This window comes from Coturnix japonica, chromosome 2, assembly GCF_054131305.1.
Source record: "Coturnix japonica strain WE chromosome 2, WE-NBRP24, whole genome shotgun sequence".
Classification (NCBI taxonomy): domain Eukaryota; kingdom Metazoa; phylum Chordata; class Aves; order Galliformes; family Phasianidae; genus Coturnix; species Coturnix japonica.
In genome coordinates, this window is record NC_140664.1 from 15,662,999 (window position 1) to 15,676,268 (window position 13,270).

Consider the following 13,270-nt stretch of genomic DNA (forward strand, 5'->3'; position numbering starts at 1 on the left):
TCCAGAGCTTGTACACCCCTTTCTTCACCCTCAGTTCTCTTAGCAGGTCCTTGCTGAGCCATGCCGGTTTTCTACCTCTCCTGCCCACTTTCTTAATCAGGGGAATGGAGACCTCTTGTGCTGCCAGGAGGGCATCCTTGAACAGTAGCCAGCTCTCCTCAACATCCTTATCTTTGAGGGCAGCGCGCCAGGGGATCTTGGCCAGCATTCCATTGAGAAGCTTGAAGTCAGCTCTTCTAAAGTTCAGCATCCTGGTCCTGCTCTTTGCCAGGCCCACATCGCTTGAGATCACAAACTCAACCAGGGCATGATCGCTGGAGCCCAGGCATCCTCCAACCTTGACGCCTTTGATGATCTCCTCAGCGTTGGTGAGCAGCAGGTCCAGCAACGCTTGACCTCTGGTCGGTCTGTCCAATACCTGAACCAGAAAGCTATCATCAATGGATTCCAAGAGCCTTCTGGAGCTCTTGCAGCTCGCCGTGTGGTTTTCCCAACAGATGTCCGGATGGTTGAAGTCCCCCACCAGGACAAGAGCCTGTGAGCTAGATGCCTCACGCATCTGGAGCAAGAAAGCCTCAGAAGAAGGGAAATCGATGGGTTTGGAGTGGCAGAGTGCAAGGCTGTGCCACAGGGACGGTCTTTGATGAGCCCTGGTCTCTGCAGACAGCATAGATAAACCCCTTGTGCTGGTAGATGGGAAGCACACACTGCAGAGCTCCACACAATTCTCAGAACTTCTGCAGTGCCCAGTTCTGAGCAGAGAAGACCCTTCCTGGACAGACTTTCTTTGCTGCTGTTATTCTGAAATGCCAAAAGCAAAAACATCACACTGCAAGAAGTCAGACAGGAAGCCAGCATCTGCAGATGACCAGAGTCAATGCACCACCAGCTGGGACAAATAATCTTACAAAAACATCACAGAATCATAGAATTATGAGCATTGGAAAGACTGCTGAGATCATCTAGTTCAACCATCAATCCATCACACCATGTCCACTAAGCAATATCCCTCAGTGCCACAACTACTACCCTTTATTGAACACTCCATGGACAGTGACCCCTGGAAAAAGACTGCCCCAGGCCATGATCCCCTAGTAGGAAAGCAGAAGGCCTGACCAGGAGCTCTGGCTTGGTGCCTAACCTTCCCTGGCAACTCCTCCAGTGCGGGTACTTTGCTGAGCTTGCAGCCAGACACAGCCTCCTCTGGGGATGGTGCTGCTCAGGAGGAGTACACTGACATGTTGTTCTGTGGGTTTTCTGAGGCCGGTAGGAATTTATAACATTTTTTTCCTTTTAACAGCAAACAGTTTGAGTCAGAATTGCAAGTAAATCAGAAAAATCAGCAAATTATCTGAGCAAATCAGCTCAGGTAAGATTGCAGGACTGGAAGTACATCAAAGAGGAGACTGAGAGTGATGCCCTACAGTCTCTTCTAGTATGTGTACCTCCCAGTCCTGATAATTAACTACTGCACGGAAATAGTATTTTAATAAGCTGAACAGTGAACAAGTTCCTCTGTATTTATTATATGTACACAGACTGTTAAGGAAAAATAAATGTGCTTGAACGCTAATGACCATTCTATGATTAATGAGAGGGCCTGAAATCTCTATGCAAAAAGGAGAGGAGATCAAAGGGAGTCATATCCCATTTTGCCTTCTGAGGCTGCTCAGGGACTTCACTTCTCACATCCCTCTCAGCGAGGAAAAAAATCTGAGCTCCAAATAGATGAAAATAAAGCAGGCTTCAGCAATCGAACCATCACCGTCAGCTGTAGAGGAGTTACTATGGCAATGCTGCACAGCCTCTCAGCTCCCACCGCAGGCCCAGCAGCGCTCCTCCACGTGCCACGTGCGGCAGCAGGAGCCACGTGCCCAGGTGCCCTGCTTTCTACTGAACAGAACAGCAAATGTAGGGGATTAAAAGATGTGATTTGCAGTTTTCTATTCTCCATGGAAACACTCCTGGAATATTAGGGGAAGGTCCGGAATACAGCTCCTGTTCTGTGCCTCAGGAAGGTATATCCCACTGCTTAGAAGACATTTTATAAGCACACAATATTACTGCAGGGATTTAAGCACTTCTGAAAATAGAAGCACCTCACTGTGAATTACAGATGCCCTGACACTGCCCAGGGAGGACGGTATCATTTTTTGGCAGAGCACAGCATCAAGCTCTCTGTAAGTGCTAATCTAATCCTAGCACCATGTTAATCAATTAGCAATTCTAACTCTGTATGTCCAACAGTTGGTGTGACAACCATCACACCTTCCTCTTTGAGGACAAGACAAACACACGTCACTTTTCCTACTGCCAACAGTATGTGCTCAGTGCTGCACAGAAAACACACTTTTGCTCCTAATTCTTTTTGGGGCAGCATTTAACATTCACGCTCAAACAGCAATCACAAGCTCGCAAGAGACTGGGGTCCTTTACACACAGCAGACATCTCTGTGAAGGAGTGAAGGACATCCCTGCCCTAAGATACCTTTCTGAGAGCAGAGCTCCTGCAGGTCACCAGGCACTGTAAGGGTGGAGCCCCACAGGAACTCCGTGCTGAGTTAACCTCTATTTTTGTGGACAAGGGCTCTCTTCACCAGCAGTCCTGCTAACACACCCGTGGCTTTTGGCCACTGATGCCTTTCTGGGCAGCAGGCAGATGGGGTCAGCACAAACATGTTGGCTGGTGTAGGGTCAGCCCCAACTTGTCCCAATGAAAGGTGAGACACAGAATCACAGAATGACCCAGGTTGGAAGGGACCTCAAGGATCATGTAGTTCCAACCCCCCTGCCTGGCAGGGCCACCAAACATACACATTTACTAGATCAGGTTGCCCAGGGCCCCGTCCAACCTGGTCTGGAACACCTCCAAGGAGTGTGGAGGTACCACCTTTCGAAGAGTTTACTCCCCTCCTGGGAGTAAGTTCCCTTCAGGTATTGAAAGGCTGCAATGAGGTCACCCCGCAACCTTCTCTTCTCTAGGCTGAACAAACCCAACTCCCTCAGCCTGTCAATACAGTCATTAAATATACTATGCAACGTATTGTCTGAGGGTAAAGTCGGCTTTTGCATAGCTACACGTTCCGTAAAAAAGCTGTCACTGAATAACAAGCGGCACAAAACCTCTGCCACGCTGCGCTATTTATACAGCCCAGCATTCATCACGCCCGTCCTTACAACATCTGCCTCCGTTACGTCTCAGCTCCAGCGCCTCAGCGTGAAATCCATAAAACTGCAAATAAAGTCAGCGCCGGGGCTGCTCGCGTTCAACGCGCTACAATCCCCGCAGGCTTCAGCGGGCGGCGGCTGCTCGGGGCGGCCCCGTCGTGCACCTGCAGCTCAGCGCAGCGCCAGACCCGGCCCGGAGCCGCAGCGGATCCCCGCGCTCAGCGCCCCGGGGCGGGCGGCGGCGGCGGCAGCGGCACCACGTGTCGGGGCGGGGAGCGGCGGGGCCGGGCCGGGCTCCGCCACCCGCAGCGCAGCGGTCGCCGCAGCAGCAGCCGCTGAGCGCGTCCCTCTCGCCCATGCCAGGTGCCCGAGCCGGGCTGCGCCGTGACTGAGCACCATGGGGCCCCTGCGGGAAAGCGGCAAGGTGAGAGCCGGGCGGGAGAGGGATGCGGCGGCGTACGGGCGGCAGGAGACCGGTGGGCTGCGGGAGAGAGGAGGGCTGCGGGGCTGGGAGCTGCGGGCTCGGGGAAATTCGGGCTGACGGGAGAGCGGGGCTGCGGGACTGGGATTGGGATTGGAGCGAGGCTGCGGACTGGGGTTAGATCGAGGCTGCGGACTGGGGATGGAGCGAGGCTGCGGACTGGGATTGGAGCGGGGCTGCGGACTGGGGATGGAGCGGGGCTGCGGGGCTGCGGGGCGGCGGCCCCGGGGTGAGGCGGGTGCCGTAGTACCGCAGGGGGCGGGCGGGGACTCGGGCTGAGCCCGCAGGAGCCGCCGCCGCTTCGTGGCGCCCCGCGCCGCAAACGCCTCCTCTCCGTTCTCCCGCTGCGCGGCGGCCGCGGGCGGCGGGGCCGAGCCGGGCTGAGCCCGCGCCCCTCCGGGGGGCGGAGGCCGCCTCCTGCCCGCCTCCGCGGGCGGCGGAGGGCGCGTCCGAGGGGCGGCGGGCGGGAGCGGGCGGCTGACGGCTGGGGGGGCTTCCTTCCTTCCTTCCTTCCTTCCCGAGGAGGAGCAGAAGGCGCACCCGGAGAAGGAGGTGTCCCGCAGCCGCATCCCGCGCCTCGTCCTCCGGCCGCAGCCGCCGCAGCAGCGCAAGGTGTCGCCCGCCTCCGAGTCGCCCTTTTCAGAGGAGGAGAGCCGGGAGTTCAACCCGCCGAGCTCCTCTGGGGGCTCCGCCAGGACCATCAGCAGCAACAGCTTCTGCTCAGGTACCTGCCGGGCCCCGGCCCTACAGCAGCGCAGCCCCCGGTTCCCACTGCAGTCAGATCTGCTATTCTACGTGTCCATAAGTGACACCAGATGTTTCCATTTCGAGTTCCGAGGGCTTAGCTCTCCGCTGCTGAGAAGCTGTTAGTTTGATTGCTATGGAATAGTTCCTTAAAGAGAAAGATTTTCCTCTAAGCCCACAGCGTTAGCATGAGGAACTGTGGAAAGCCCATGAGCCAGAGCCTGCAAGGTGGGGCGGTAGCTGCCGAAGGTGTGGGTCAGATTTGCCTTTGTGACATAGATCTCCATGCATGAGTTGGAGCTCAGCGTGCACATGGAGTGTTCCTGTACCATGGAAGTTACCTTTGGGTGTTGGAGGGCTCACTCTGTCCCCAGGCAGCGCCCAGCCTGCCCTGAGCTGGGCATTGGGTCATGGAGCAGAGGGAATCACTGCAGAACACAGACTGCTGGGTCTGCTTTCCAGACCCAGTGTGTGTCAGGGACTGCGTACTGCTGAACGTTTGACATTTGTGGAGTTCAGCACTAAGTCCCCATCAGCAGTGAGTCACTGGGATGTTCAGTAGCTGTGAGTAATCCCCCAGCTCAGCGGAATGCTTCATCCCGTAGGAAATTATGCACATGGGCAGTGGCTGTGAGGGTCAGATCATGGAGCCCTTGGCACCATATGCATGTGGTGGTTTTAAAGATAATTCAGTGACTCAAAGTTTGTATTTAATAGCCGCTATTTTGGAAACATTGTCTATCACACTAAAACTCTGACTTGCAATGAATGTTTTGTAATATTCCATTTCGGAGCAAGTTCCTCAACTTTCCTTTTCTTTTTACATTAAGGATATGACTTACTGAGCCCAATCAGAAATAGTCACATTTATCATATTCTCCACTTATTTGCTGTTTCTCTCAAGAATCAGTACTTTAGCGGCGTACACAAACAGTGAATATCCCTCGATGAGGAACACAATATCTTTGCCCGATTCCAGTATTTCCCTCTCAGCCTGAATAGCTTTTGCAATCCGTGCTGGGCAGTGATCTGTTGGTTATTGTTTGCGAAACAATGCAGGTCATTAAACAAACAACTGCTTGGCTCGAGGAGCGCTGAAGCATTCTTCCCACACCATTGCATCCCTCCATCTTACCTGTTGGGGTTTGCCTGCTCCCTCGTAAGCAACCAAGAAGTAAAATTATTTGAAGCTTTCTCCAGGTGCATTAATTTTGTTATGATCTCTCATAAAGGGTTGTTTTTTTTTTTTTCTTGTTTTCTTTTTTCTTTTGGTTTTGCATCCCGTTCTTCACGTCTACTCAACGTGGTGCTGCCAAAGCTGTCCCACCACGTTGTATCAGCTGTTCCATGACTCCCCATAGCAGCTCTGTTCTTGCTGTAGGAGTCAGGCAGTGTTCTCAGAGGCACCGAGTAGTGTTATGCTGCTGTCTTAAACTTCCTCTTGAGCTCAACTGGAAATACTTTTATTTCTTCTATTCATCTTTCCTTTTCTGAATGCTGCCTTGGTTTAGCTTGGCTTACTCGATTTCCTCATTCTCTGAAGCCCCTTTGCTGCCTTTCACTGAGAGTCCTGTATTGCCACACACCCAATGTAGGCTGAACATCCCCAGCAGCAGCAGGGCCTCCAGCCAGCCCCTCCATCTTCACTGGGGGATGACATGCAGAAGGTGAATTTAACATTAGTGGCGATGCACTTGAAGCAGAAAAGGAAGGCAGATGGAGGGTGTGATGAATGATAGTGTGATGGCAGTATGTAAAGCTCATGAGCATTTGGATAAATGTCTTCTTTGTAAGTTCTTTAGTTATCGTTAAGCTCTAAAGTTTCTCAATAAGCAATAGGGATTGTACAGTTCCTTTCCTTTTGAACCTCCTGAAAAGTTGGTATCTACCTTTCTTTCCTTATTATTGACACCAACTGATTAGAATGGGTATATTTCCTTTTACCACCAGAAGATCAGACTTTTTTTCCTCAGCCCGAGTAAATATGTATTTCCTGTCTGATTCCCTAGAGAGAATCCCCTGGAGGGTCTGATTCCTTTCTGGCATTGTCCATTTCCTTGCGTGCTTATATTGGTCCCAATGCATAAGTGAAGGTTTGGATTTCTTTCTCTAACTCAGAGCAGCAGTGTCTTTTGGATACCATTGAAGATGCTTTAGGAAGGCGAAGGACAGGAAGATAAGTTCCTTTGGGAACTGTCATGATGTGAGTATGGTGGCAACAGCAAAAAGTACTGCTGAGACTGGCAGAGGATGCTTCATTGTCTTCCACGTAGTTTCTTATGAAGAAGTTGTTAGTTCTGGCTCAGGTAAGCTTTAAATCTGCATGACCAGCTTCTCCTTGTCCTGTAGGGCTGCATCAGAGGCTCAGCTGTTTGTGTTGGTCAAGTTTCTGCAGTTGGCTTTGTGTCCATTTCGCTTTGTTAGACTGCATGAGCCACAGTGGGACTGTCAATCATTTTTCCCTCAGTATTCCTGATATAATGTATTTTTAGTATACCTTGTACGAAACTGAAGTGGATGCTCTGAATATGGTGAAGGAAGCTCAGTCTTTGTGTCAGTGTTCACCACATACAATCCTTCCTTAACATCTTGGCATATCTGGGGTGCTGTTTGTCATCTGATATGACAGCACCGCTCTACCCTCAACCTCTGCTCGCCTTCGGCTTGGATGTCAGCCACAGAACTCGTGTGTCAAGTGATGAAAAAGCACTCTACCAGCAGCATCGTCTGGCTGGCCTGCAGCTGAGCATTCCCCATCTCAGGAGTGTGTCCCTCCTGAGTATTTCCTGGTATTGAACCTGCTGTGCACCCCCTCCTTGTCAGCCAGGGTGTTGCGCCACAAACATACTATTCATTCATGGGTCTCTGGTTGAGGGACTGCACCCAGGAGGAAGGAGACTCCTTCTGGCCATTGCAGTTGCAGTGTTTGCCTTATAAGAAATAGGATACTGGGGGTGGGGTGTTATGCTTTTATTGTGTGTACACATCCTTTTAATACCTGCTAATTGGTTGTTGGATTGAAGGCAGCCTGGAATTGCCCAGCTCAATAATAGTCTGCTTAGCTTTAAAAGAAAGTTCATTAGGACGTTGCTTTTCTTTTTTCTCTTCTTTTTCCACCATTTTCTGTCTATGAATAGTGTAGATTTTGAATTTCTTACTGTGAGGGAGAGTTCTGTAATGCTGCCTTTTTATAGACAGCCTTCTTCTCAGCCTTCATCCAGAAGCCAGCTGGCCAAGTTTCTGCAGGTAGAGCAGCTTTGCAAGAAGCACTTGTGCATTTAACCATCAGTTCAGCAGCAGACCTTATGAACCAGACAAGCTGTTTTATTCCAGTAGCAAAATGTTTCACTTTTCATAGTCTTGTGTACAGATCCCCTCTTTAACTAGAGTGTGCGGTACTGCAGGCCATTGAAATACAGCAGTATCTCTGTATGTGAGTGATTGTGGTTCACTCCCCCAGAATGTTTAAAAATTGATTATTTTTTTCTTTTCCTGGTATAAAGATCTTTTAAAAACACATTCACAAAATCACAGAATTGTAGGGGTTGGAAGGGACCTCTAGAGATCATCGAGTCCAACCCTCCTGCCAAAGCAGGCTCCCTACACCATGTCACACAGGTAGGCGTCCAGGAGGGTCTTGAATATCTCCAGAGAAGGAGACTTCACCACCCCCCTGGGCAGCCTGTTCCAGTGATTCCTCGAGTCTGTAATGCAATAAATGTGATCTGGTGATGTGGCTGCACTGTAGTTTCTGGGGTGTAACATAGCAGCTGCAGGAAGTTCTGTCCCATGGTTGCCTGCTCAGTGGCTGCCATGCATGGTCCACTTGAGCTTCCAGACTGTGTGCCAATTGGACAAGCTGCCAGGGAATGAAGAGGCTGAATTCATTGTGCATATGCCAAAAAAACGGTGTGGGCTCTCAACAGCCTTATTAATACAGTGTGTATGTACTACCCCTAGCTACAGGTTGGAGGAGAGGGGAGTTTGTAGAGGTCTGTTAACCTGTGTTACTGGGCAAAATGCTGCACCTGCTGTCACCATCATGAATCATACCTTTGCTACAGCATTGGAGCTGGTTTTATCATAAACCAGCCAGTTCTGGAGGTTCCAACACTGAAGTGTGTGTACTTAAATTTGTATTTATGAGTAGGACAAAAAAAAAGATGAAAATGAATTTGTGGTGTTTTAACAAGTCAACAAGGTTATTAATATGAACTACTAAAATTATTACCCTATTATTGGTGTATATGTATGTAGGCAATTACTCCTTGTGTATGTAAGTTTAGATATGCAGATATTATTGTGGAAACAGTGAGCTGTTCCGTTCTTCTTGTTTGTTGTTTTAAGAAGAAATGTTCTGTTTCAATAGTTCCTTCTTGGCTCTTTTTTTTTTTTTTCCCTCATAGTTACTGAATTGTACACTTAAAAGTGTTCAAATGGCTGATTCTAAAAGCTCACCCCTCTTTCCAGCCCTCCTGCTGGAAGCTGCACTTTTGCACAGCTCTTTTGCCATTTTTTCAGACTTCTGAAGAAGAGCTGTTCCCCAGAGGGTGTGATTGCAGCATTCTGTAAGGCTGTTTAGCAATCACTCTGATACTCATTTTCCAAAAACACTGAAACAAAATCTACTTCTAAAAGCACACTCATGGCCTCTGCATAAAGGCAATGCTGGTGACATGCTTCCTTTTCTCAGTGCTGTTTCCCTGGAGAATTTCCTTCTGGGCCAACGTGCATGCAATAATTTATTATTGCTTCATGCTGTTATCCACCATTTCTGTTCCTGTGCAGCTGAGATGCATTCCAAACATGGGAGTGAGAAAACTGCCTAGGTACTAAGAAGCACAACCTGCCTTTTCCTCCTTGTTTGGCCTTTCCCTGCATCCCTTTCAACTTTAGTCTTTACTGCCTCTTACTGCTTAACTATTCTTTTGTGTCTGTACCACACAACAACATCTGGAAGCCAAAATATTTGACCTTTTGGATGTTGGTTGTTACCTTTTTGTGTATCTGTCAGCGCTTTACAACCTGACCCAGATCCTACTGAAGTCAGCAGAAGCATTTCCATTGTCTCTGGGACATTTTGGACTCTGTCCTGAGAACACTTAGTGCTGGTCCCTTTCTAGTAGCATTTGTTACAGTCTGCTGTGTCCTGTGATGACTGTGATGGCTAAAATCTAGGCTGTATGGTATGTTTTTTTTTCACAGCCAATATGTAATCTAATCCTCTTGCTTTAAAGTAGCCTTCCTGCAATTTTGTGTTGAGGTGAAAAGCATCGTGCCTATTGAAGAACATCACAGCTTGCAGAGGAAATGAAACATCTATCATCTAATCATAAGTTTTTGATTACTTTTGAAATAAAATAAATAATGGATTCATTTTACTTGAAAGGAAATTCTCACATTATAACTGTACATTTAAAAGGTTGGTATCTGCCCTTAGCATCTTGGATCAGTGTTTTGATGTGTATATCAGTAAATGCAGTCAGTGGGTTCTATGGTGATACTAAATGCCAGTCTAAGATAGAACAATTGAGGGGAAAAAAAGGAAAGAAATGCACATACTACAATAACTGATAGACTCTGTGTGGTTTCCAAGCAGCATTAGAAGGTAAACAGTGCGACCTTAGGAGGTGATGTTCAAGCTGCAAGGCTCACAGCTGTGTGCTGTCAACCATGGAGATAGAGCAGTATGGGAAACAAGTAATACAACATTTATATCAGTTGATGAACATGTAGAATTTTATTTGTGGTCTGTTTTATATGTTTTCTTTACGAAAATGGTACTTTCAAAACTGGGTAGAATGTTTATCACTTCTTCCCTTGCTGCACAATGGAATTAAACACACTCTGAAAACCGTCTGTATGCATGTATATGTCAGATGATGTGGGTATGAAATGCACTGTTAGCTGCAGTTGATGTAGTCAAACAGCAGCAGCATCCTGAGGCCAACAATTGGCCTCAGAATAGGTCAGAGAGTTCTGCAAAAGTTCCTTAAAAACTATTGAATTATTTTTCAGGTAGATTTTCAGTCCTTTACTACATTAAACACATTGTCCAAATGTTTTCTGTGGCATGATATCAAAACTCGGGGTGTGCTGTTCCCGATCACAGCGTTCTCCTAGTAACAGCACTCTTTTTATTGATATTTTGCTAGTAGACCTTTATGTTTTTGTTCTCTAATAGCAGTGCCATTAGCCGTGCTATAAATTTAATTACAAAGCTAGTAAACTGCAATTATATAGCCCTTTTTCAGATGGTTTCCCAGAACTCACATCAGTCCTACTTATTAATGAAGTGTTCAAAAATAATGAAGACTAGCAAAGGCATCATTCGCTGCCAAAGTCAATTAAAATTTGTTGCTTTAGAGTAACAGCTATTGTCATTCAGATGTCATTAGCTGATATCTGGAGAGACATGTTTATGGGAAATACTGCATGGTGAATGATTCCTAACCTTTAGGAAGGGATAAATCCATCTTCTTTGACTGCCCTCTCCCCTCTTCTGCAGAGAGTGAGCCTGTCACTTTCACCATGCTGTCAGTGAGCAGAGGGCACCTCTTGCTGAATGCAGTGAGCAGTTTGCGTGCTGAATTGTAAGCAGTGCCCGGTCAGGCTCTTGGCATGACAAGTGCAAGCTAGTAAAGAACAAGTTTGAGGGTGCCTGCACGCTTGTGGTAGGAGCAGGGAAAAGGAATGGGAGATGTGTAGTCTTTGATATTACCTACTGGATTAGTTTTTGCAGCTACAACATAAAAATAGCTTGGAAGATGGATTTGGGGAGAAAAAAAATGATGGTCCCCAGCTGTGGAATATATACAAAATCAAGGAGAAGTAAACTGAATATGTAGTTTGTCCAGCCTCTTTTTTGAGGAAGGACCATTGCCAACATTACATCACATCAGCCATGGCTTTGTCTGCCCTAGCCTTGAGACATTTCAAGGACAAGAGTCTGTGTAACCTTCCTGCATGCCCTAAGGGAGTGGTGAGCTGCTAGCCTGCCTCACTGCAGCCAAAATGGAGCAGAGTTAATTCAAGTTCTGTCTGCGGAGACATGGGGATTAAATGTGGAATTAATTTGCTTAGCAGGATTTCATATAAGTAGGCCTTGTCGGATAAACCTCTCCTCTTTTTTGGACAGGGCTGTAGTTTTGGTTGCTCTTCTACTGTCCTTTAGAACAGAGTAGAAATTAAACACAACCCTAGTAGATCTTGAAAATCTAGAATGAATTTGGCATTGATCAGATGGACTAAAACTAGTAGCATTTTTAGGGTTCTTCTTTTAGCATAGTAATTCAGTATTTTTGTCCACAGTCTGTAATTTTGTAAAGTTGTGCTGGTTTGCAGGTAACAAATTGTTAGTGGAAAATGTCTAATCATACGGAGTGTGTGAAGTAGCCTGTTGGAATGGCTGTGGTAAGAACGAAATGCTACAGCACGGACAGGAGCTGAGGAGAACACTCTTACCTTAAGCTGTGCTCCCTGACTTATGCTGAAGTGTGGGAGTTGGTGTGAGTATGCTCCACCTATGTCTTTTTACGTACACTTTCATTTATGCTGTTACACTTGGTCCCTTTCCTTTGGTTCTCATTATTATCCAGTTTTTTTCAGAATGATATTGTCAGTTTCCTGTTAGTAATGTTTCCTAGTGGAGGAGCGAACCCTTACACCCATTGGTGTAGCTGCCCAAGTCATCATGGTGGTTGATGCAGTCAATGGAGAAGGCAGGTTCTCCAGGCAGTGATATGGCTTGTGTTCTCTGGAGAAGTCTAAATACAGCTGACAGCCTCTAGAGGAGCCTATTCCTCTCTGTTTACTATAGAAGGAGCATTAGCAAATGGATCTTAGGTGATACATTCTTTAGTGTCTGCCAGCAACTTTTATTAATTGTTAAAGACTCGCACATTAAAGACCAGCAATGAGAAGAGCACCAAGGCAACTCTTAAGGGTTTAAAACTGTGGGGCAGACCAGCAGAGAATGAGAGATTATCCTGAAAAATTGTGAGATGGCCGTGATGGTTCATTGCCAATAATCAGCTAATGGTGCATCATCCTTACAGATGTACAGAAAGGGAACTGCCAGGTAGAAGTCAGGATGCAGTCTCAGTGTGCAGAGTGGGTTAAAGTTGATTAGAATCCCGTGTTTAGTTATGGAGTCCACATTTGTTTGGAGAAAAACAGCGCAACATTTGAATACTGATCAGAGGAACCTTGAGAGAAGATGAAAATGTGACAGTAGAAAAGAGGTCGGGTAGGGGACAGGCAGAGTAGGCTTGTAAAAACACAAAACTAAATCTGACAGCTAGGAGTGAAAGTAGAAATACGTGAGTGCTTCTACAGGAAGAGCATAATTAATTATTTAGATGGATTAAATAAGGGGGTTGGATTAGTATTATTTCTTGAAGATTTGACGAAACAACAATATTTTTCTAAAGAAGGCTCTAAACCAAATTGCAGTGGAAACTGCAAAGCCTCTGAACTCAGAGGATCAGAGAAGAATATCACATGTGGTCTTTAAGTCTGTGAGAGCGATTTTTTTGTCAGTTGTTAAGAGTGTTATTGCCTTAACACTTCTGACTTTTGTATTTGAAAGTTAGTGCATGCAAACATCAGAGTACACGGAGCAGTTTCTGAGAACGTTTGAGAAGACACCATCCCATGCTTGGCTTTGGAACATGGCCAGTGTATCTGAACTGTGTTAGAGATAGCATTTTGGTGATGAAATCCAGCTGATGTTCAAAGGGTAGAGCTTCCAGAATGCTCTTAGGAGACTACTCTGAAAAAAGACACCATGGATATAGCAAGGAAAGCAATGAAAGTCTCGTGTTTCTGAAGTGTTTTCCCTCTGTTTGACGTGTAGATAACACAGGCAAGATCAGT

At 47.0% G+C, this 13,270-nt stretch overlaps 1 protein-coding gene across 5 annotated transcripts in view; it reads left to right on the forward strand.

Annotated features, from left to right (window-relative positions):
• The first annotated feature begins 3,188 nt into the window (after nt 1-3,188).
• The window catches only part of SYBU (syntabulin), a 42,455-nt gene continuing 32,373 nt past the window's right edge, over nt 3,189-13,270 (forward strand). The window contains exons 1-2 of one of the 5 annotated variants that reach the window (XM_015856112.3): nt 3,189-3,592; nt 4,172-4,373. In XM_015856112.3, the coding sequence (XP_015711598.2) occupies nt 3,566-3,592; nt 4,172-4,373 (229 nt within the window). In that variant the 5' untranslated portion in view covers nt 3,189-3,565. The remainder of the gene's footprint in view (nt 3,593-4,171; nt 4,374-13,270) is intronic. The other 4 variants (XM_085537056.1, XM_085537057.1, XM_015856114.3 and 1 more) reach the window with 4 other exon arrangements.